Genomic DNA, 26,383 nt, shown 5'->3' with positions numbered 1-26,383 from the left:
TATTCTTTATGCTTGATCAGTATAGACAGGCAATCCAACCATTTAACCAAGAATATACTTCAAAGGTTTCATGAGGAAGTTTTGTTCAACTAATCTAGATTATTGCTTGAATTTTTATTATGAAGCCTTGAGTATTGGTGAAAACAAAGTGTTATTTTTATAGAAAGAGGAGTTTTAAGAGATTCTTCCCCTAATTTTGTCTGGGAGCTATGTTGAAACCATTCCAAGGCAGCCACCTGGCTTATTCTACCGGTGACAATCTATCTCGTCTTGAACTCAAATAGGTCAGGATCCCATTTAGTTTATCCTTTGAGGTCTTTTACTTTTTTTTTAACTTCATTTGTTAGAAATGGTTTTTTAACTTCATTGGTTAGAAACTTCATTCATAATGGTATATTTAAGTATACCATTATTTTACCACATTTAAAGTTAAGGCAGGCCGGCGCTGCGGCTCACTAGGCTAATCCTCCGCCTTGTGTCGCCGGCACACCGGGTTCTAGTTCCGGTCCGGGCGCCGGATTCTGTCCCGGTTGTCCAACTTCCAGGCCAGCTCTCTGCTGTGGCCAGGGAGTGCAGTGGAGGATGGCCCAAGTGCTTGGGCCCTGCACCCCATGGGAGACCAGGAGAAGCACCTGGCTCCTGCCATCGGATCAGCGCGGTGCGCCGGCCGCAGCGCGCCAGCCGTGGCGGCCATTGGAGGGTGAACCAATGGCAAAGGAAGACCTTTCTCTCTGTCTCTTTCTCTCACTGTCCACTCTGCCTGTCAAAAAAAAAAAAAGTTAAGGCAAAGGTATAAAATTATATTTTTATGAGCTGTTATGGCTGCTGGTGTAGACTTCACACTTTTTATCTTCCATGTTGCTATTAGAGATATCTCTAAAAGAAATTTTGTTATGTTCCTCTTTTTCCTAAAATACCCAATCACCCACTGCATGCAGCATAAAGTGCAAGCTTCTGGGCCTAATGTGCCATTAATTTGATAATATTGACCCAACTGATATTTATGATGTAACTATAGTCTCTCAGCTTTACAGCATCCTCTTGAGCCTTATTGACCCTCTAGAAATGCTTTCTCCTTACATAGTCTGCTTATTCACACTGTCACCTCCTTCTGACTTGCATGCCCCAAAAAGTTCTCTGTTGGACAATTAATACTCCTGCTGCAACTTCCACCTCAATAATAACCACCTGCTACTTACCCTGTGTGGTAGGTAGAATGATGACAGCCCCAAGGGTGTTCATGTAGACAACCCTGGAGCATGTGAATATGTTATTTTACATGGCCAAGAAAAGAAAGAGGAAGAGAGAGAGAAAGGGGAAGAAGGAAGTAACAGAGGGAGGGAGGGAGGGAGGGAGGGAGGAAGGAAGGAAGGAAGGAAGGAAGGAAGGAAGGAAGGAAGGAAGAGAGAGAAAGAAAAAGAAAGAAAGGAAAGGAAGGAAGGAAATTTTGCATATGTGGTTAAGAATCTTGAGTTGGGAAGATTATCCTGGATTTTCTGGGTGGGCCAATTTGGCACCCTTATTAAAAAAAAAATTGGAGGAGGCATGAGTCAGACAGAAAGATGGTAGAATAGGGAGGGAACTTACTACTGTAGTGTAGGTGGAAGATAGTTAAAAAAAAAAAAAGTGGAGAGAGTGCAATCTCAGAGAAGAGTTAGGGAGAAAACAGCAGAGGAAATTCCACACAAATTAGAGGGAAATGGTGAATCTATGTGGAGGGTGTAGACATGCACAGCTCAGGGCCCCAGCAGCCAAGAGCCTAGCACAAGCTTTGGAGAGTGAAGTAGCCCAAGCCACTGGTGAAAAATCTGTGGGAAGAGTCTGACATGAATCTGGCTTGGGGCCAAGTGGGGGACAGTGTACCTGCCAACCTAAAGAATAACAAAACAGGGAACACATTTCTCTCTCCCAACCACCCAGCACTGGCATCCTGTAACTAACTGAGAAAGGATAGTTACCATTTTGGACACATGTAACAGCTGTGCCAGCTTGTTTCCATGCAGCCAGCAATCTGCTGAGAGGAAATGCCTGAATCTGGCTGAGAGAATTGACAAGGGGCTGGGCACTTGTGACTATGGAAGCCTTGTGTACTGGGATAGACTGTGAAAAACACTGTAGCTATGTGGGAGAATGCAGGGTGAGACTGGGTCTCTAAGCAGTCACTGTGGGTGGCTCCAGCTGTTCAGAGCTCCCTGATTGCCAGGTGAGACTCAATGCTGCAGGACCCATGCTCATATTGAGGACTGCATGGATCCTTTGTGGTAGCATGGTTGAATACTACACCCACAGGAGATAGTGCCTAAGCATTAGACTTCTTGGAGGAAAGGAAGTGAGCATGAGACTTCATCAACAAAGTTGCTCAAACCCTGCCCTCTGATAAAAAAAAAAAAAAATAAAGGAGATTTACCATGCCCAACTTGGGTGTTACCTTGGACACTCCCTTTACCTTGCAGCACTGAACAGAGCTTCTGGGCCAAACCCAGCACAGGTCTTTGAGTATTCACTGAAAAAGTAGACACTCCACTAAGCCACAAAGGCATAGTCCAAAGATAAAAGCAATCACAGGGATAAAACAAAATAAAACAAATTTCCAAAAAGTGTCTCCACAAATGCCTAGAAGTAAATGCAGAAATTAAAGAAACAAGAAGATTGAAGAAATGCCAGAAACAGAATTCAAAACAATGATCATAGGATAACTTAGAAGTAATCAGAAGCAAACCCCCAAATTAAATAAATACGTGACATGAATGAAAATTTTTCCACTGAAATTGAGATTTTAAAGAGAAATCAAAATAAAACATTGGAAAAGAAGTATTCAATAGATTAATTAAAAATGTTAAGGAAAATCTTAACAACAGATTAGGTAAGACAGAAGAAAAAATATCCAAGCTAGAGGACACATCTCTGGAAGTTTTACAGTCAGACCAAAAAGAGAAGAAGAAATTAGAAAATAAAAAAGAGTGTTGGAAATTTATGGGATACTATCAAATAACCCAACATAGAGGCCATAAGAGTTCCTGAAGGTGTGGAAAAGAGAATGGATTAGAAGGGATTTTTAGTGAAACAATTACAGAAAACTTCCCTAATTTGGAAAAAGAACTAGATATCTAAGAACAGGAAGCACATAAAACTCCTAGTAGACATGACCAGAAAAGATCTTCACTACAACGCATTGTAGTCAAACTATACACAGTAAAATATAAAGATTCTAAAATGTGCACAAGAGAAATGCCAGATTACATTCAGAGGATCCCCAGTTAGAATATCACAGCTGATGTCTCATCAGAAACTTTACAGGCTAGGAGAGAATGGCAAGATATATTCCAAGACTTGAGAAAAGTACTGTCAACTCAGGACACTGTATCATGCAAAGCTCTCATGTATGAGTGAAGGTGAAATAAAGACCTTCCTTAACAAACACAAATTGAAAGAATTTGTCACCACTTGTCCAGCCTTACAGAAAATGCTTAAGGATGTGCTACACACAGAAACATAGAAACATGGTCATCACCATTTAAAGTGGTGAAGGCAGAGAATCTCCCAGTAAAAGTACAAAGGAAATCCAAAGTAAAAAATAGGAATATTTATGGAAAAATGGCAAGACCCAGTCTTTACTTATTGATAGTCACCTTGAATGTAAATGGCCTCACCTCTCCAGTTAAAAGATACAGACTGGCTTAATGGATTAAAAAAGCAAGACCCATCTATTTCCTGCTGACAAGAAACATATCTCACCAACAAAGACACACACAGACTGAAAGTGAAAGGATAGAAAAGGATGTTCCATTCTAAAAGAAACCAAAAAAGAGCTGGTGTAGCCATTCTAATATTAGACAAAATTGACTTTAACACAAAAACTGTTAAAAGAGACAAAGAGGGGTACTCTGTAATGATTAAGGGATCAATTCAACAGTAAGATGTGACTATAATAAATGTATTTGCACCTAATTACAGGGAACCTGGCTATTTAAAATAAATGTTAATAGATCTAAAGGGAGACATATGCTCTAATATGATAGCAATTGGTGACTTCAACACCCCACTTGCAGCAATGGACAGATCAATCAGACAGAAAGTCAGCAACGAAACAATAATCAACACTATAGATCAAAAGGACCAAATAGATATCTACAGAAATTTTTATCCTACAGTTGCAGAATACACGTTCTTTTCACCAGTGCATTGAACTCTTTCTAGGATAAACTACATGCTAAGCCATAAAGTAAGTCTCAACAAATTCAAAAAATCAAAATTACACCATGCATCTTTCATGACCACAATGAAATGAAACTGGAAATCTACAACGCAAGAATCTCTAGAACATATACGAATACATGGAGACATGCTTCTGAATGAACAGTGGGTCATAGTGTTGCAATAAAGTCAAATTATAGGACATACAGTTGGTAGATGCTGGGAAATTAAATTGAATTGTGGGGAACATGCCATATGCTTTGTGCCTGAAAGTGTTGGTGTGAATCATAGAGAAAACAGTAGCTTTTTCCTATAGCATATATAGCACAGGTTTTAAAAGTTAGTTTGCCATGCTCAGAAATTGCTTGCTTGTTTGGTTTTTTTGTATGTCTATGTCACTTCTGTGACTGCATTACTAAGTAATAGTTGCTCACTGCTATTTATAAAGCACCTATACCCACTGTTTCAAGAACTTTGTAGTAGGGCCAGCACTGTGGGCAGTGGGTTAATGCCTTGGCCTGAAGCACTGGCATCCCATATGTGTGCCGGTTTGAAACCCGGCTGCTCCACTTCCTATCCAGCTCTCTGCTATGGCCTGGGAAAGCAGTAGAAGATGGCCCAAGTTCTTGGGCCCCTGCACCCATGTGGGAGACCTGGAAAAAGCTCCTGGCTCCTGGCTTCGGATCAGCGCTGCTCCAGCCGTTGTGGCCAATTGGGGATGAACCACTGGATGGAAGACCTCTCTCTCTCTCTCTGCCTTTCCTTTCTGTGTAACTCTATCAAATAAATAAACAAATCTTTAAAAAATAAGACTTTGTAATATAAATACATTAATTAAATTTGCAAATGACAAAAAAACTAAAGGAATCCGTTGTTGAAAAAATTTGCAATAAATAATATTTGGGGGGTGAACCAACAGAAAGGGAAGACCTTTCTCTGTCTCTCTCTCTCTCACTGTCTAAATCTGCTTGTCCGAAAAAAAAAAAAAGAAAAGATGATTAGCCACACATAAATGAACATTAACCTAAAGTTGACTATACACTTACAGTTACTTATATATTGCCATGTGTTAATAAATCTCTCCCTCCAATTACAGTATAAAGAAAAAAGAGTTGGCGTAAGAAGTACAATGATGGAAGAAGTTAGCATAAAGTAGTTTACTGGCTTTGGAAATGGAAGGGGATTTATAAGCCAAGGAATGGAGATAATCTGTAGACAGTGGAAAAGAAGGGAACAGATCCTTTCCTATATCTTTCAATGGAAATACAGCTCTGTTGACCCTTTGGTTTTAGTTCACTGAAACCCACTTGGAATTTTTGGCCTGCAGAGTTGTAAGATAATGAATTTTTTGTTGTTGTTGTTTCAACCCATCAAGTGTGTGGTAGTTTTGATAGCAACAATAGTAAACTAATACAGACTTTGTTACCTGTAGGTGGTGACTTCACATGACAGGTTTGTGGGTGTGTGGAATGACATTGGAATTGGGCAATGGTCATAGGCTGCAAGAATTTTAAGCACTGCAAAAGAAGAAAGCCTAGGTGGTCTTGAAGATTTTAAGTAGAAATATGACTGTTAATGGCTCTGATATTCAGGACATCAGAAGGATAAAGAGCAGGATAGAAAAAATATATACTGTCCTTGATAATACCTGAGTCATTATGAACAGAGTTGATAGAAATAAGAATATTAAAGGCACTACCAGTGATGACTGAAATGGAAATGAGAAAAATATTCTTGGAAAGTACAGGAGAGGGGATCCTTGTTTAATGGTGATAGAGCGTAACTGCATGATATCCGATGGTTATATGAAAAACAAATCTTAAGAATTATGAACTTGGATGTTTCGCTGATGTAATTTCCAAGCATTGTATCAAAAATACATTTTTTTGTTTCTCGTGGTTAGTTATAGTGAAGTGTGACAGAAAGGAAACAAATTGAGTGAAGGACTGTTAGACTAGAATGAATGGAGAAATTCTCAGCCAATCAACATTGTGACTATACTAAAAATAAGAGACTCATTGTTAGGAAAGTATGCTCTAGAGAGAAAAGCAAGGATGTAGATGAATGACCTTTTGTTACTGCAGTAGGAGGATCAAAATATCAGTCTTTTCAGTCATACGGAGGACTCTGAAAAGATCAGAAAGCAATTTATGGATATATTCAGCCATTTCTAGAGAAGGCAAAAATAGAGACAGGCTTATCTAGGAAAGATCTATGGAGGAGCCTCTTGTTTAATGGGATAAATGTCCATGACATACGCAAGAGAATCATGAATTTGTTGAGAATGTTTTACTGTGAAACACTGGTAGCTCTGTCTGGGTTAATTAAAGATTTTATAAAATGAAAGAAAACGGTCATACCCACAAGACTATATAGTAGCAGGTAGATTGATGAAGCTAATCAGTTGTACACATGTGCTACCCTTCATTAAAGAAACAAAGTATGATGCAGAAGGCAAAACCCCAAGCCCAGATGGTAGAATTGCCAACCACAGAGGATTATTGAGACCCAATTTTTTTTGGCTATTCAGGTTTTGCAATTGTTTAGGGGTAGTAACTCTTTTTTTTTTATTTCCATTTTCTCCCCTTATGAGTGGGGATGTCTATATCATCAGTACCTCATTCCTGCCTCACTATTGTGTCTTAGGAACAGAAAATTTGTTTTCTAATTCATTGGTTCATAAAAGGAAAGTAATTTTGCCCCAGGATGCATCATTTTTCACTCATTTCTGCTATAGTTGATTGAAGTGATGAGACTTTGGAATATTGAACTGAAGATGTTTAGAGATTTTGAAATTGGAGTTTAGGATGTGATGGGTGGAGATTTTTGGAGATGATTGAATGCAGTGAACGCATTTTGCATGTGGGATTGATGTGCATCTTTATGTACTAAAGAACAAAATACAATGGACAGAATACAGGTACCTAAAGATGTACACAACCTAATTTCCTGAGCCTGTGAATATGCTGTTGCATGATGAAGGGGGAATTAATATATCATATATAATTATGGATATTAATCAGCTGAATTTAATGTAGGTTTTTACCTTAAATTATCATTTTCTCAATATGAATATATTACCTGGTTTCTTTTTGTTTACATTTCTCTGGGAAATTAAGTTAATATTACTTTTTGCTGAAAATGATAGATATATTTAGTTCAATTTCTGTTATATTATTATTTTGTTAATTTTTTTTTACTTTTTAAAGGCCTTTCACTAGGTATTTTAATTATTTGCCTACTTAGTGTTATCGTACATCTGTGGCTGTGCAAGTCAATTTCATCTGACATTTAGGAAAGTTTTCATAACATTATAGCAGTAGATTTTATGTTTCACTTTCCAATATACTTATTTCTTAAGTATAACACTCATACAGAAATGAACACAAAATATGCATAATTCAGTGAATTTTCACGGAGAAAATACCAATATATTCATTACACAGACAGAGTTTAAATAGCCCAGGCACAAAGACATGGCCCTTAGGTCTGCTTTCAGCTGCCACCACATTTCCTTCTTAGATGTGATTCTGACCTTTAAAATTAGAAATCATTTTGTCTGTATTGGAAAGTATTTAAACATTTAAGCAAAATACACAAAAGTTAATCTTTTGTGTCTGTGTTGCTTTGATCAACATTAGGTTTATGTGATCCATGCATACTATTGCACATAGAACAATCAGCTCTCAAAATGTAGCATGCACTTACATGAGCTATAATAGCACTAATTTATCTTTTATTTTTCATTAATATTCCAGTTGCTTACAGATAATAACACTGATGCTGTGAACATTATTATTCATGTCTGATGTATATATGTACATATTTATGGTGAGTATGTAAATAGGTATAGAAATTCTGTGCTGTACTATACACATATATTGAAATATGGGGTTTTTGGTATAAATTTCTGATACCCGTTATCAGTTAAGGAAATTTTTCTCAATTTCATTTTCTATGCATCTGTGTGTGTATGCTTTAAATTTTGAACAAACATTAAACTTTATGGAACTGCTTTTCTATATCTATTCAGATAGTCATATCAGTTTTGCCCTTTAACATGTTATAGTGTACTCAAAAACTATAAATAAATTATAAAACCAAGTTGAAATGGAAAAATTTCTAGAGAGACAAATTACAAAAACTGACCCCAAAAAAGACAGAAAATCTGGATAAACTGCTACAAAAATGAAGATATTGAACCAATTATTAAAAGCATCCCAACAAATAAATGTCCTAGACTAGATGGATTTGCTGGTTGTTTGCCAGTCATTTAAAGCACAGTTAACACAAATCATTCTCACTCATTTTATTAGGCCAAAATGGCCATGGCATCAAAACCAGATAAAAGTATCAGAAGAAAAGTAAACACAGACCAATATATTCTATAAATATAGCTGAAAAATCCTCAATAAAACCCTATATAATTAAATCTAATAGCATGTTAAAAATGTCATACACAATGACTAAGCATGGTAGTTCAAAAAGAGAAAATAAATCAATGTAATCACTTTAAGAGAACAAAGGAGAAAAGTGTTATGATTATCTCAATTGAAAAAGAGAAATGTTCTGAAAAAAAATTAATGTCCCTTTCATCCTAAAAACCAGTATACTCATGAAACTAGCTTTATAAGGGTCATCCTCTACATGATAACATGGGTTTCCATGAAAACTCCAAAGAAATAACATATTCAGTGGTAAAAAACTGAATCTTTTCCCTTTAAGATCAAAGCAAGACAATGATGACAAATGTCATCACTACATTCAACACTGTACTGGAAGTTGTGGCCAAAGCAATTAGAAAAGAAAAATACGTAGAAGGCATCCTAATTTGAAAACATAAAGTAAAGGTATTATTTAGAGACAAAATTCTATTCATAGCAAATCTCAAAGAATACACACACACACACACACACATACACACAAACCTACTAGCGCAGGTAAGCAAATTCAGCGAAGTTGCAGGCACTAGTTCAGTACGCAACAATCATTTCCATTTCTCTTTACGTGCAATGAAAATCCTAAAGTGATATTAAGGAAACAATTCCACTTGAGTGAGCATTGTGATACAACAGATTAAGCAATGACTTGCACCTCCACATCCCATGTCCAGCTGATCCAGCTCCCTGCTAATGTGACTGTAAGCAGCAGATGACGGCTCAAATACTTGAGCACCTGCCACCCACATAGGAGACCTGGATGGAATTCCCGGCTCTGGCTTCAGCCTGGCCCAGCCCCAGCCCAAGCTGTCCAGCTGTTTCTGCCATTATGGATGGAAGATGGATCTCTCTCTCTCTCTTTCTCACTCTCTCTCTTCTTTCCTCTGTCTCTCTCTCTCAAATGAATAAGTGAATAAGTCTTTAACAATAAAGGAAAACAATTTCATTGATAAACATTTCTTTCTAAAAAAACAATAAACTTAAACAAGGAGGTAAAAAATTTATACTAAAAACTACCAAATATTTGCTGAATAAAATTAAAAAAGGTACAATCAATGGAAATGTATTCATGGATTACAAGACTTAATATCCAATATTCATAGATTGGAAAATAATATTTTTGATATGACAGTATTATCCCAAACAATTATGAAATCCCTTTAAAATTATGGCAATCTTTTTTTCAGAAAAGTAGAAATTCAAATTCCCAAATTCATATGCAATTTCAGGTGACTCCAAATAGCCAAAACAATATTAGAAAAGAAGAATAAAAACAGGACTCACACCTTTTTTCAATTTCAATACTTAACTACAAAGATACCGTAATCAAAGCAGTTTGGTGCCAATATAAGGATAGATATAGAACAGTTCCATAGAGTTCACAATTCAGAAATGAATTCATATTTATGCTCATTATTTTCATCTTAAATTTTTAATTTAATTGTCTGATAGAGAGGGAAAGAGAGAAAGAGAGAGAGTGCACAGTAGCTTCCATCGCCTGATTCACTTGCCAAATGTATGCAGTAGCTGGTTGTGGGGCATGATGGAAGAAGGTAAATGCAGGAGCTGGGAACTCACACAACATTTTGAATGTTGTAAGTACTAGTGAAATATTCATTTTAAGATGATTGCTTTGTGTCATGCAAATTAAACCTTAATTAAAAAATAAGAGATTAATTTTAGAGAAAGGAGGTAGAGGTGACACCGATGCAGGTAAACTAAAAATATCAGCCTCAGTTGATAGCTCTCCGACAGGACTAAACTTTGAAGCTAATCAGTTATACATTAAAAGAAATCCATACATTACTTAACGCAATATGGTTTTGATATATTATCTTGCTTATCTTCTTGAACTGGTTTTATAATATATTTTTGCATCTACCTCATAAATAATATTGGAGAACATTTTCAAAAATTTTCTACCTTTGTCTAGTTTTGATGTTATAACTTAATAACCTCAGTGAATGAATTATAGAATGTTCATTTCAAAGGTAGAGATTGTATGTCCTTTGAGCAGTTAGAAAATCATCTGATAAATCTAATGTTTTTAAGTGGGTACATTTTAAACTGCTGACTTAATTTTTAATCAACTATGTGGTAGTTCTGAACTTGCATTTCTTCTAAGATGGACTTGCTAATTAATATTTTCTAGGAAATTGTCTATTATATGCTTAGAGTTAAAATTTATTGATGTCAAGGTTTTATAGTATTTTCTAATTTTATTTTAATTTTGGACATATAATGTTCTACTTTTAATTTCAAATACTGTTCATTTGTGCCTTTTTTTCATCCATGTTGGCAATTTCAGAGGATGGTATATTTTATTTGGTGTTTTATAAAATTCAGTTTTTTGCTTACTTGATCCCCTCTATTATATCTCTTCTCTAATGCCATTAGAAGTTAAAGATTTTTAATGTCACTAAACCTATTTTTCTGAGAGTAGGAAAATTGATCCTATCCTTTCAGTTATTTCATACAATATTTTTGGTATTTCTTATAGCATGTACTTTTAATCTGATAATAATTTAGTAATCAGATGTGTGTGTGTGTGTGTGTGTTATAAGTAGAACTCAGTAGGATTGTATCATTTATATATTTGAAAGGCAGCCAAAGAGAAAGAGAGATCTCTTATCTGTTGGGTTGTTCCCCAAATTCCCACAATAGCCGGGGCTGAGCCAGGCAAAAGCTGGCAACTCAATCTGGGTCTCTCATGTGGTGGCCCAAGGTTTGAGTCATCACATGCTTCCTCCCAGGGGACACATTAGCAGGAAACTGGAAACAAGAGTAAAGTCAGAATTTGGACTCAGACCCTATGATATGAAAGGTGGGTGTCTCAAATACCCACTTCTCTTTTATTTTTAATTGATAAATAATTATTTATTTCCTTATTGGGTACAATGTTATAGTATAATACATGCACATTTTTATAGTACAGTCCAATTAGAGTAATTATCATATCTCTCATCTAAAATACTTATCCTTACTTTAGGGGGAAATACTTAGCATCTGCCCTTTTAATAATTTTGAAATGTATGATACATTACTAGTAACTGTTTTCCCAGGCTGTTTAAACAGATCACTAGAACAATCTCATAATTAAACTTTAAAAAACAGGGAGGTAGTGGAAATAGGTAGCACCATCTAGATCTTATTTTTTATTTTGTTTATTTATTTTTAAAGTTTTTATTTATTTATTTGAATAACAGAGATATAGAGACAAGGAGAGAGAGAGAGAGAGGGAGAGGGAGAGGCAGAGGGAGAGGGAAAGAGAAAATGTTATGTTCCATCCACTGGTTCACTCCCCAAATAGTTGCAACAGCCAGTGCTGGGCCAGGCCCAAGCCAGGAGCTCAGAGCTTCTTCTAGATCTCTTACATGGATGTCAAGGGTCCAAGCATTTGGGGCATCTTTTGTTGCTTTCAAAGGCCATTAACTAGGAGGTGGATTGGAAGTGGAACAGCCAGGACAGGAACCCACACCCCTATGTGATGCCAGAGTCAAGGGTAGCAATTTAAACTGCCAAACCACAAACTGACTCAGTTTTATCCTTTGACTTAGATCACCTCTTTCTCTGTCTATCCCACCTTGCAGTGAACTAAGGATTCCAAGTTCCCTAGATTTTTAAGGTCTCTTTAAATATTGAGTTCCAGTGGCATTTAATTGGATTGTATGTATTTTCAGTATATGGATGAATTTTTATGGTAATTTCCATGCTTATGGCTCTTGTACAATACTTACATAATATGACTATGTAATTTCATACATCACACATGTTTATTTTCTTCCCCTTATTATTTTTTTTTCTACTTGAGTCCCTAGATTGACATCAAGCTTGCTTAAATTGGTGGGCTAAGTTTTGGATATTGCCAGGTTTCTAAGTTCCCAGCTTCTGAGTTTCAACTCTCCAACTTCTGTGTTTCACAAGACCATTTTTTCCATTACTACATAGATGTTGAAGCCCATTTCCAATCTTCTAGAAGCTTCTTTACAGTCTAAGCCCCTTTGGCTTCTGTTGTAGTCTTTTATGCTCACCATTTGGCTTTGATTTTCACCAGCATTTCTCACATGTGGATATTCCTTTTTGTTTCTTATTTATATTTCATCCTTTGCCTTTAGGTAGTTTTGTTAAGAGAATATATGTATAAACTTTTTTAACTCACTGTGAGTTTTAGAAATTTTTTAAAAAAATATTCTACTTTTAATGAAAATGAAACCAGGAGGAGTTTTGACACTTAGTATAAATTCATAAGTCATATAGCTATTGACCCCAACCTTTTAAGGGCAGTTTGATTTCAAAATGGTAAGAACTAGAAATTTGAGATTAAGATAATTTGAATGGGATATGTTAAGGGAATTCATTAATGAAGTCACTAAACCATTGAATTCACTCTCAAAAAGCCACAAATTGATGTGCTTTGACCTTTTGTTCAAGTAAAAAAATAAGTTTTAAAAGATTACAGAAAAAAATTGACAGTCTGGTTATCATCTCAAAGCACAAGAAACAGCATGAGGAAATTCACCCGCTCTGTCCTGCTGCCTTTGTAGCCACTGTGAACCCAATATACTCTATGCTTAGTCCTTCTTTTACTTCCTCCCTGCATTCTTTCCTTTCTTCCTTTCTTCCAAAAAGTACTGAAGACATAAAATTATGTCGTCAGTAGGGCTGAAAATTTATTTCTGTTCCCTGATGTCTCCCAGCTAAGAGTTTCATTGTCACTATCACAATAACCCTTCAATACAAGAAGCTGCCCACCACACACTGCTACAAAACATCCTCCCAACTGGTCATAAGTCATTTATTCTCCACTTTCAGTCTATAAACCTCTCACTAATTGCTATTCAGGGCAGCTAACTTCTCTTTCTCCACAAATACTTACTTGCCCTTTCCAACTTGTGACATTTTATCAACTGAGGGTCAGAAAATCTACTCACCAAAGATGTTCTCACCAAAGAACATTTCCTTTTTGTCTCTCACATTATTGTGCATAACTCTTGCTTCCAGCCTACTGTCTCCAAGAACCGTCTTCTCAGTCCCAGGACTTTTTTACAGTTAGAGGTCACTAAAATTAGGAAATGTTAAGCAGCAGACAGAGCTTATTAGATGAGGTCAGTTTTGACCCAAGAAGCCAGTCTCAAGTTTCAAATTCTGCTAAAATTTTGAAGAATTTCAGCTTGAAAGCAAACCACTTCTGAACTAGTCCCAGTGGAATCCTATGGCCAACAGCTTGCTCTAACACAGGAGGGTTTGGGGACAAATTCCCTCAGGCTGTGATTTTAAAATTTTTCTGAAATACAATTGAGATGCGTCCATGAGATGTCGGAACACTGAGGGCTTCCTGAGATCATAAGGACAGAAAAATTTGCTAAACAAGGTGCAAAGAAGGGAGCTGAGGCTTGCTTTGCTCCCTGGTGGCCTTGCTGATTTCTCTAGTTTTGATAGCAGAAGTAACACATTAATCTAGGTCATCAAAACAAGAGTACTGTCTCATACAAAATGTCATCTCCATTTCCTAACTGACTTAAAAAGGCTGTGGAAATATTTCAAAAATGTACAATATCTCAGAAAAAATCAAACACCCAGTAGATAGCTGAAGAATGTAAATTATATATTCAAACACCATCTATTCTGACAAATGTACACATTGTACACCAAGGCTTCTGTGGCAGTGGATAATGTTCAGGCTCAGCTGCTTGTTTTTATCCTAGGGCATTTTCATGACTTGTCTAAAATACTCTTTCCTGTCATCCTCACTTGATTCATACCTTTCTGCAGCTCAGATCTCAGCTTAAAAGTTCTCCCTTCAAAGTTGTTTCTCGCAGGCGCCATGGCTTACCTGGCTAAATCTCTGCCTACAGTGCCAGCACCCCAGGCTCTAGTCCCAGTTGGGGTGCCAGATTCTGCCCCAGGTGCTCCTCTTCCAGTCAGCTCTCTGCTGTGGCCGGGTAAGGCAGTGGAGGATGGCCCAAGTGCTTGGGTCCTGCACCCACATGGGAGACCAGGAGGAAGCACCTGGCTCCTCGCGCAGTGTGCTGGCCATGGCAGACATTTTGGGGGTGAACCAATGGAACAGGAAGACCTTTCTCTCTGTCTCTCTCTCTCTCACTGTCTAACTCTGCCTTTCAAAAAAAAAAAAAAAGTTGTTTCTCTAACCACTCAGTGTTTTTCCTGGAGATCTGTTATTCATCACCTTCCATTAGTAAAACAAAATACTTGATGCACGTCATTTTATAAGGAAAAGAGTTTTATTTTGGCTCAGGATTCTAGAAATAAAAGGGGCCTCATCTGCCAGTGACAGGCATGTTGGAAGAGCCCTGAGGTGGGAGACGGCATCACATGACAAGAGACAGGGAGCACCCATGTCTGTGTGTGTCCTCGCTCTCTCTCTCTCTCTCTCCCCTTCCCCTTCATCCCTTCCTCCTTCCCTGTAAAGCCACAGGATTCAATGATGGGGCCTCCACCTTAATGAGTTCAACTAATTTAATCACTCCTCAAAGTCCTAAATCTAACACTATAGTCAAAATAAATATTCAACTTCTTAATGCCTTACAGTGGGGATTAAATTTCAACATATGGAGACTTGGTGGACACAAACTATATCCAACCCCAGCATCATCCAATCTAAAACACTCTTCTTTCATATCACTTGAATCACAAAAATCCTCTACCTCGGGGAGAGCTTTGTGTTGTAGAGGGTCAAGCCACCATTTACAACACTGATATCCCACACTGGAGCAACAGTTCCAGTCCCCATTTCTCAGTGGCCAATCCAGCTCCTTGCTAAAGCACCTGGTAAAGCAGCCGATGGTTCCTTGCACTTGGTCCCCTGCCACCCTGCTACTCAGGTGGGAGACCTGGATGGAGAAACAGGCTCCTGCATTCAGCCTCTCCCAGCCCTGGCTGTTACAACCATTTGGGGAGTGAACCAACAAATGCAAGATCTCTTTCTATCTCTCCCTCACTTCTCTGTCACTCTAGCTTTCAAATAAATACATAAACCTAACACACACACACACACACACACACACCACGCAATCCTCTGTGTAATTACAACACCATGTGATAATTGGTCATAATGGTCACTTTTTTATTTCTTTTTCCCTCACTCCACTTGTGGATTTCAATGCCTAGTAATTTTTTAATTGAATGCCATACGTTGCAAATTTTACCTGGTCAGGTACCTAGTATTTGTATTTCTAAAATCATTCTTGAGTTACTTGTGATAAGCAGTTAAGTTACTTTCATCTTTTTGTTTCCTGTTTTTAAGGTTTGTCAGGCAGATTAAAAATAGCATTTAGTCTGGGACTAATTTTTCTGTACTGCTGAGGTAAGACCATTTTTAGTACCTTGAATCAATTCCTGATGATTTATGAAATTTTCTACCCTGGCTTTTCATAATAGTTATTCTTCCCAACACTATGTTAACCTAGGCACTATTCCTTCAAATTCTTTTTATTGGTTATTTCAGCACATTTGTTTGAAAATTTCACCACACGCATGGGCTACGTGAGGTATTTGAGGGAAGGATACTGCATACTGTTCTCTCTCATGGCTGTCTCATTTCCAGTACTTTGCTTGTGAACTCGGGTCACCCTGGCTTTTAAGGCTTTTGATCCCCCTGGAAATCCACTGGACTGTACCTGTCCCTACCTTCTTGTGTGATGGTTTGGAAAACTCCAGGCAGTAAGCTCAGAAACCTGTAGGGCTCCCTTCATTTATTGTTCAGTAAATAAATTTATTCATCTGATAATTGTCAAATGAATAAAGCCAGTCTAAATTATTATTGAAAAAGGTGCTTTACTTCCCTGATATTTCCCACAATATCAGCTGATGTAAATTACATTATAACACATTTCCTCATTCCTTGTGAATATAACTAACATTGTAAATTAAAATATTTCATTCTTATTTATTTGTGGCTTTTGAAGATATGGTTTTATTATGTTTTTCTTCTTTTCCTGATTGTTTGATAGTCTGAATATTTCAGAAGAATTACAGTTTATTATCAGATATATGCAATTACTTGAACTCATATCTATGCAATTAATTGAAGTCATATCACTAAATAAAATTGCTTTAGTTACTATATTGTAATTATTTTAATTGAATGCAAATAGATACCTCAAAAATGATTTTGCACATTTAAAGATTAATACTATTATATTTGTGCTTTTTGCTATCAATTTGCTGATTATTTTAACTAATATCATGTAAATGTAACATGTATGCAGCTTGTAACAATTATGATTGGTGGAAGTAGATATCATATCTTCCTGTGGTTAAAAGCAGAATTTGTTAGAAGTTACCTTAGAATTCAAGTTTAGAATATGGAATGTTAGAGGAAATGATTTGATGTGAAGAAAATAGTTGTGTGGGCAAAAACTGAGAGGAGATCGGTAATAAGGATTCTTACGTATTAGTGAGAAACAATTAAAATATACAGCTTTTGTTTACCCATTTTCCAGTTCCTCCACATTAGGCAGTTTTACTTTCAGACTCTAGTCAGGAAAAGGAACTTATAATTGGGAAACAGATGGAGTGGCAGAAGCTGCTAGAGGCTGTGAATGTGCCTCGCAGAGTCCAGCACCATCTGAGGCTGGGTCATCACCCAGCACAGCATGATTCACTCCAGATCCTTGAGGGAGTCACAAGGTGTCTGAAGGTCATCTCAGGTCAAACACAGTCTACACTACCACCAACACCATCTTCTGAGAAACATCCCAGGCAGATAATTAAATGAGCTACTCGCACCCTGTTTTAATTACAGGGTTAATTCACCAAAATAATATTCTCACCCCGAATTCCAGTATAATGTCTTTTAAATTCTCATCAAATGTGTTTGATAAGGAATACATAAAGGAAATGTTGTAATAGTATAAAAACAAGGAGAAGCTTTATGGTTGCTTAGCACAATTGTTTTTTGTTAACAGCCCTAACACCTTACCTGTGATAGATTTCAGATCTCATGCAAAATTCTTGCAACTAACTCTTTAGAAGATATTCTCCAAGTGGATTTGTTAAATAATTCTATTTATATTCTGGTTCTCTTTGAATGTAACACCAGCTATAACTTCTGGAAGGGGAATCACGCTCAGTGACATGAAGGGCTTTGATCAACAGTGAAGAGAATTTTGGACTCTAACCCTTGAGACTACAGAGTTCAAATCTGTCTGTGTTCACAGACAAAGCATCATTCTCATGACGTGACTTCTGTAGGCTCAAGAGCAGGATGATGACACTTTAATCTGCTTCTAGCATTGACACATGCTGTTGTCTTCACATACTAAGCTTGAGCAGAAATGAAAATAAACATAGAAAGCTTATTTCATACATTTATTTAAAGCTGTGAGATGGTTTCTTGTATAAACTGTAAATACAATAAATCTCACATAACAATTGACCTTGGGGAAAACTACACTTCAGGCTTAACCTTTATATCAAAAAGTAATTCCTTTCTTCATGTGATAAGTCATTTTAAGTATTTACTCATAAGCAGAATTTCTTGAAAGACTAACTAGTTTTATTTTGTCCTTTTTTTTACCATGATACAAATTATTGCTCAAATCTCCAATCTGCTATAAGAAGAAGTTAAAACATAAATATAAATGTTTTTAAATGTAAATAATCAAGTAGAGACATTCTAAGTAGATTAAGCATACAAAAAGATGGATGAATGGTTCTTTTTTTTTTCTTATCCATTTGACTGGCTGTCTCATTCAGTAATGGTGAGCAAAGAACACTCCAGAACCACATTCAGGCCACTTATCATGAGGGAGGGGAACGGACTGCCTTTGTTGAATAATAGGCTTATAACACCAAGTTATTATAGTCCCTAAGCTAACAGTACCTAGGATATATGAATATACTATCATGCTGTTAGTAAAATAGTGCCATCTAATCTGTGGTGCCATCTCAGGCTCTGACCTCTGACGCCATCTTGCACAGTAAGCTTCAGTCCTAAGTCCAACCTGGCTTCCTAGTTGTCAGGTGACTAAAGGGCCCAACCACAAGTGTCAGCTCTACCCTCACCCTAACAGCATTTGTTACTCCCACTTCCCTACCCCCTGCAAGAGTCTAACAGGACCTGCTTCCTGCACACGTGCTCTCTCTTGCTCTCTTGCCCTCTCTCTCAGGCCTGTTGGGTTTTCCCCACCCAACAATAAACCTTTCCCTTAATTTCAGTGTTTGGTGTATTTCATGGTGGCCTTACTCATGTGCCAACTGTACACTCCCAGCATTTCTTAAAGATGCCATGCTCTATCTTCCATATTAACCTAGAAGAGATCTTCTGTACCAATCCCTCTTCTTCTCTTCACCTAAGTAAAGCTGACTGCACCTTTGGATCTCAGCTCAGACATCACTTTCTTAATGGAGCCATCCCTAACAACCCCAACTCCACACACATAGCAACACCCCAGAATCAGATGAATTCCCAAGTCTTCTCTCTCTTCAGCCCTCACCCGAGTTTATAGTTGTGTTTAATGTCTTTTCTTCCTACTAGTATGTAACACCCTGGAGGTAGGCTGTTGTGTATCTTATGCTCAGTTGTATTCCTAGCAGAATGTCTGACACACATTGGTTGATAGGTAAATGCAAAAAAGAGTGATGGTAGAAATGAAGAGAGGATTGAGAACCAGAAAGGAGTAGAAAAGAAAGAAGGAAAGATCTGTGTCAGCCTATAGAAGGTTTAGAAGCATATGGACATTCTCTGGTCTGACGAGGTAGACAGATTGTGCCTCAAATACCCATTACTCTGGAAAAATCAGCTCTATTTCCTACAACTCTCAACCTCTTGGAAACAGAGCTCAATGATTCACTGGAAAGATTCTAGAGAGCAACGAAATCATTTAGTCTGGCTAAGTGGAGAGTACATTTATCCTAATTAATCTCAGTTAACAGGGGCTGAGCCATGCTCAGTCTCATGTATTCGGTTGACCTGGTTCCCTGCTCTGTGCGAAGCAACCAGTTGCTTGGTTATGTCCCACGAACTGCAGAGCACAATCTGTGACAAGGAAGAAAAATGTACTTCCTGATCACAGCGGCCTTGATGCTCCCTCAGCATGAATCACCTTTACATAAGTTTCTTCCTGAGTTGGAGCACCTGACTTTCCTTTTCATACCACATGTACCTTACAAAACTTGCAGTTGTAAATTCTTTATCTTGAGATGTAAACCTTCTCTCAGCCTCTGGCCTGTTTCACACCTCAGGAATGTCTTTTCCAAAGACTTGGGAGCTATTTCTTCAAAATGCAATCATTAGGAATGATGGTAAACCCTTAAATCACAGTTCTGTGGGAGGATAGGAGCCTAAGTTAGATAAGTGATGATCAGCAAATACAGACAGCATAATTATATTGGCCAACACCCTCCCACACCTTTCGTCATCATCTGGTGCTTTCCCACTAGCTCACCTCAACATTAGGTAACCCTCCAAACTTTTGTTTCAGCAGATTTGAATTCAAAATGTCTCACCTGTTGCAATAGTCTTGAGTGAAGCCTTCATTGTCTGTTAACTCTGTCTGGCACATATTTTCTTTGACACCCTCTTAGGCCTGACTTCCATGTACTCCTTAGTCAAATGGAAGTAATATCACTAATAATAGATGTAAAAGTTCCAGAAAATAACCAAGTATTGTTTATCATTTTTATCCCTTGTCTATACTCCTGCGGAATAGTGGCTTTCTACTTTCTAGTTGTTGAATTCTTTATTTGGTGGAAAATTAAGCCTGAGATTGTAAAGTGAACTGGAAGTATGTTATTGCAAAAAAAAATTTAAAAAAAGAAGAAAGGAAGAGGGAGAACTTCATTACAGCTTTTAACTGTACATATGAAATCCTATTCTCTTTATAAAATTAAAAAATTCTAATGGAATAAAACGTTAAAAATTCACATTTAATGTGAGTAACTCTTTTCATATCTGGTAATGAGACTTTATCTTTAAGTGATATTATTTTGTAAAAGCATTAGTGGAAAAAAAAAAAACAACTCATCTGATCACTTTTGTGGGAGGAAGGTTTGAAGATTGCCCCAAGTACAAAACCTGTTGTCGACGAGTTTCAGAGCTAGAACAGTTTTCTTCCCCATGGAAGGCAGATCATGTGGTGGGTTTGACTGCAATGGTGAATGCTTATTTAGCTCGTATTTTGAAAGCCCTGAGTACCTAGGCTGTAATTTCCTAGTGTGGATAGTCATTGACAGGCTTTGTGGATTGGTGATGAAGACCACTGAACTTGGGAGCAGGACTGCCTGGACTCACCAGGACTTCAGCCCACTCCTGAACATCTTCTGTCTCAGTGAAAGTGAATAGCACAGGGTCTGAGGTTTAGTGAATTCTTAGTAAACTTTAGTTGTACCTGCACGCATATATAAAACAAACCAAGAATAAACATGATCTTACACTTCACAACTTTCTACTTTATCCCAAAGATAATTGTTTATGGGTAGTATTGCTGACTTACAATACATTTCAATTTTTGCTAGATTTTTTTCTTCATTCATGCATAACTCTGAGCTCTATTTGTGAGACATTTGTCTTTCTCTCTCCCCACCCCAATCCCTGCATTTTTTAGTGATGGATGGGCAGACAGAGATGAAGTCATTGAAGGTTATGAGGTGGAAGCCAACGGGGGAATCACAATAAAGCTGCAGTCTCCAGAGGTCAGGTCATTTGATGATTATTTCCTGAAACTGAGGCTGGACACCAATACAAGAAATCCCTGGTTCCCTGAGTTCTGGCAACATCGGTTCCAGTGCCGCCTACCAGGACACATTCTGGAAAATCCCAACTTTAAACGAATCTGCACAGGTAACTCATGTTCATAAAATATTAAGTCAAAGCTTTTGGTCATCTATTCTAGCTTTAGTATAGCTTATGAATGATTGCAGGTTCCAGGACTTTAGATTCAAAGTCACAATTGTTATCTTTGTGTATGGAAGAGTTAGAGTGAGGTAGAAGTGTGTATTGCTCCATGTTCCTGCATTCTGTAAAGACTGCTTTCGTCTGGTGGATCAAATGATAAGAAGAGATAACCTAAGTAAAATAAAAGCCAGCTGAGAAGTCAGGTATCTCCCACTCAAGCCAGTAGGAAAAGATTTTATTATAAGAATGTTTAAGAGATGTCAATCACAGAAATAGATAAGAAGCACTGGTTTGATCTTTTCTTTTTCCAGTGTGACTTGTTTACCAGGACAAGTCAGAGGAAGATGAGGTAATCACCCTAAGTCACACTACTGACATGGTGTTTATAACATAGCTGTCAAAAATAGCACTCTCCCTTTAAGCCAGAATGCTGGTTCCCAGTTCTTTCAATGTACTGCTCACTCCTGCCTTGCCTGCAAAGGGTAATACATTCATTTAATTCTTTCAGCAGCTTTGAGAAATCCACAACATGTCTTTTTCCTCCACAGAAATTATCTTAACCATTTTTTTTAAAAGATTCATTTTATTTACTTGAAAGGCAGAGTTAGAGAGAGAGAGAGAGAGAGAGAGAGGTCTTCAGTCCACTGCTCTACTCCCCAAATGGCCACAGTAGCTGGGGCTAGGTCAGGCTGAAGCCAGGAGCGAGAAACATCTTCTTGGTTTCCCACATGGATGGCAGGAGCCCAAACACTTGGACCATCTTCTGCTGCTTTCCCAGGCACATCAGCAGGGAGTTGGTTTGTAAGTGGAGTACCCAGGAACTGAACCCATAGCAGGCGGTGGCTTTACTGGCTACACCACAATGCAGGCGCCTTAACTTGGTATTCTAAACAATGGGCCCTTCATGAGTATTATCATTACTGATCAGGGACATCACTGCTCCCTGCACTTTCACAGTATTGTCTATGTTGCAAAGATGGGTCATCTTCGGTTTATCAGAGTGCCTCTCAAAGCTGCATTGGAAAGATGAGTAAAGATGTGACATGGATGAGAGTGGAAGCCATCCCAACCCTGAGGGAGGGCTTTCCAAACAGAGGTAGCACCACACATAAAGAGGCACAAACATGCCTGAAGGCACAGTGGCTGGACCCAGGGAATATGCAATGCAGAGCCTGCAGGACCTCATCAGCCATTGTAAGAACTCTGCCTTTGCTTGGAGTGAAGTGAGAAGACAGGGAATTCAGCACAGTAGAGACATCATTGGCCTTACTTTTTCAGAGCAGAATCACTCTTGGTACAGCATTCAAGCATTGACAAAAGAAAGAGTGTGGGGAAGGAAATCAATGAAGAGACCACAGAAATAATGTGGACATGGTGGAATGGGCCCTGGCCCTGGCAAGATCAAAAGAGATGTGCATGTTGAGTATATTTTGGGTGAGAATTTAGGGGATTTGTTGGTAGATTGTCAAGAATGACTCTAGTTTGAGCAAGTAGGAGGATGGAGTCATCATTGACTGAGACAGGAGGAGCTCAGGAAAAGCCAGTTGTGGAAGGATCCAGAGGTTGACTTTGGAGAAGATAAATTTGTTATGTCTGTTAGCGGTCCTACCATCTATGTCACTTTGTCATCATATTTTATTAGTAAAATGCAAAATACTAAAAATATTACTCATTAAGCATGCTTAGAATTCTTTATTTAAAGGTTTATAGGAAAGTATTCTGGGACTTGAGCTCTCAAAACAAAAGTTAGAACTCTGCTGCCAGGTACATTAATAGTTTGTGGTTTCAATTGCTTTAGTACGTGTAAATGTCAAGGTTAGAGCTTGAACTTGGCTGATGTTCACAAGAATAATTCAAATTCATGAATTATTCTTGCATTGTGCTTGAATCTCAGAGCTATTTTTAAGAGCTCCTTATGTGATTTCAATCTCTCATAAACATGTTTGTCTTTGCATTTCATTCTGGAGTCAAGTTCAGCACCTATTTTCCTTTGTTCTTAGTTCCAAGGAAGGCAGAAGGCTTACTTATCTATTTAGAACTTACTTATTTATTTAGAACTAATTCACAAAATATTTGATCTTTTCTGCTGCAGAAATCTTACAATTTTATCCCTAGTGGTTTATCTATGTTATCAATGTGTATATACATTTATTCAAACATATCTTAGACTTCAGTTTTAATCTTTATATTTTAGTGAAATTGGCATCAATGTTATTGAAGAACAATATAAACTTTCACTTCAGATATTATTATTCCACTGGGCTTCTTGACTATCAAATTAATTCCATAGCCTTATAATGAATATGCAGACACATTTATGAAAATTAGAATGAGGAAGTGGAATAATGTTTTCATACTATTGATAGATACTATTTCTGTCACTAATTTTTACCTCTTTTAATTGGGTCATTTGTGCTGTTTTGAAAAAATTTTAAATTGCCACTACTTTCCATAGAATCTTTTATTGAGCTTAATCTCAGATGTCACTTTTTAAATAAAGAGTTTACAAGTGTCCTGAGCCCAGACTGAGTAATTTGGGAATCATTGTGATGATTAAATAGTACTTCATGCAAAGTCCACGTCACTGCTTAATTAGTTGAGTGTATCATGGGATTGGAGATATTTTGGAAAAGCACTAACTGAAACATCAAAGCCTAACTTCTAAAAAAACAATCATTATAATGATAACAGAAAGAATAAATATAAAGCAAATCAAAATTACTCTGTTTCAGTGTCTTTGCTACTTAGAGGATTTGTATCATCTTTGCAGTGGCATAATGCTTTATCATTCTTGGTGAGAATCATTAGAAAGAGAATGTAGAAGCTGAAAGTATACTACTGGATCCAACACTGATTCAGTTATAAGTATATGCCATATAACCTTGATGACCTCACTTAACTACTATGTTAATTTCTGCATCCTTAGTATAATAGCTACTTCTTACAGATGATGTGAGCATTGAGTGCATAACACAAATGGACTATTTTGGAATCTGTAAATACTCACATAAGTGTAATACTTACATAAGTGTAAAAGGCTATTACTAGTGTCATGTCTTATGAGAAAATAAACTATGACATAGTTCATCTCATAAAATTTAGTTTTTAAAGTTACAAATTTAGCATAACTATAATCTAGGTTGCAGAAATCAGAGAAAGGAAGCACACACCTTTAATCAGTTGACCTTACACAGTTGGTGTCAATTTAAATGCTTTCTTTTATGTTTTTCTAGGTAGATTTCTAAAAATTTTGGGTTTAGCTAGCCATGCTTATTACACACATCTTAAAAATACAGAAATTCAAGAGAAAGATTAGGAGCATTAATAACTTGTTCTTATTACCACCATTAACTCCTGTTAAAATTTTTGGTATAGTCTCATCATTTTCTACAAAGTTTTAAATTGCATACCTAATATTATATTATATATTGCTTTATAAAACAGAATAATACCCTTTCTTATAAGTTTATAAATTTCTCTTTGTCATCATATTCCTCAATTCTTAATAGCTACATAGCATTCTATGTACATGTAATCCATAATTTATTTAACTATTTAATTTTTCCCACATATTTAGGTTGTTTCTGATTCTTCACAAACTAAAAAAGAAATGCTTGCAAGAGACAATAAAAATTCTTCTTTCTAAACTTACAACTTTTGCATTTTAGATAATTTTTTTATAGTTCAATCAAAAAATAAACATATTTCTAAGGCTCTTGAAAATCAGAAGTTGCAAAAGGCAATTCCTACCAGCAAAGATGAAACTGCACATTTTCCCCATAGTTATAATCATATTTTGCATACAATTCTATCTGTGAGCTTCATTCAAGAGTATGCTTTGTATGATGTTGCTGTATTACCTGTATATTTAGCCACTCATACATTACTGGAAATTTAGGCTGGTTCCAGTTTTACTTATGAAAACAAACAAAGCGAAAAGAAAAACAAAAACAAAACACTGACTATGGTCCAGAAAGTTTTCATTGTTATTGTGGGTAAAATTTTTGAATTGTTACTTGTTCCCTTAAAATAGACTCCTAAATATATAAGTATTTGGTTAAGAATATAGAAAGTTGGAGGTCCCTTTAAAACATCTATGGTAGGAGAAAGTGGGCATTTGATGCATCAGTTGAGTTGCTGCTTGGGTTGTCAACATCATATATCTGGGTACGTGGTTTGAGTATGGCTCCTCTACTTCCTATCCAACATTTCTACTAATACTTACCACAGGAGGCAGCAGTTGATGGCTCAAGTACTTGAGTCTCTGTGAACCATGTAGGAGAACCAGAGTAAGTTCTGGACATGTAGCTTTGGAATGGCCCAATCCGGGGTGTTTCAGACATTTGGGGAGTGAACAAGCAGGTAGAAGTTATCTCTCCACTTCTCTCCACTTCTCTCCCTCTCCCTCTCCCCCTCCCCCTCCCTCTCCCTCTCCCTCTCATTCTCCTCTCCCTCTCCCTCTCCCTCTCCCCCTCCCTCTCCCTCTCCCTCTCATTCTCCTCTCCCTCTCCCTCTCCCTCTCCTTCTCCCCTCCCTCTCCCTCTCCCTCTCCCCTCCCTCTCCTTCTCCTCTCCCTCTCTCTCTCCTTTCCCTCTCCCTCTCCCTCCCTCCCTCCCTTCTTCCCTCTCTCTTTCGCTTCCCCCTTTCTTGCTCTCCCTATCTTTCACATAAAATGAAAAGAAATTTTAAAGACCCACATATGACAATATTATTTGCCATGGCTAGGTCTATTAACTGTAACAGAGTTTTGAGGTTAACTATGTGTTTCCAAGCCTTTTTAACAACCCAGTGCATTTACAGTTACAATTTTACTTTCTCCCTTATTCTTTGAAACAATTGGAAACAGATGGACACAGTTTTTTTAAAGCTAGTATATATTTGTATCTGGCTATTA

The 26,383-nt window shown here is 37.3% G+C and overlaps 1 protein-coding gene across 2 annotated transcripts in view; it reads left to right on the top strand.

The window, feature by feature from the left end:
- The window catches only part of GRM1 (glutamate metabotropic receptor 1), a 438,538-nt gene that overhangs the window by 304,437 nt on the left and 107,718 nt on the right, over window positions 1-26,383 (top strand). For both annotated transcript variants that reach the window (XM_002714863.6, XM_051855288.3), the window contains exon 3: window positions 21,200-21,435. In XM_002714863.6, the coding sequence (XP_002714909.2) occupies window positions 21,200-21,435 (236 nt within the window). The remainder of the gene's footprint in view (window positions 1-21,199; window positions 21,436-26,383) is intronic.

Source organism: Oryctolagus cuniculus, chromosome 5 (assembly GCF_051225735.1).
Source record: "Oryctolagus cuniculus isolate XC-2025 breed Fujian yellow rabbit chromosome 5, ASM5122573v1, whole genome shotgun sequence".
Classification (NCBI taxonomy): domain Eukaryota; kingdom Metazoa; phylum Chordata; class Mammalia; order Lagomorpha; family Leporidae; genus Oryctolagus; species Oryctolagus cuniculus.
Note: the sequence above shows the minus strand (reverse complement) of the source record. Positions and strands in the feature narration are given on the sequence as shown.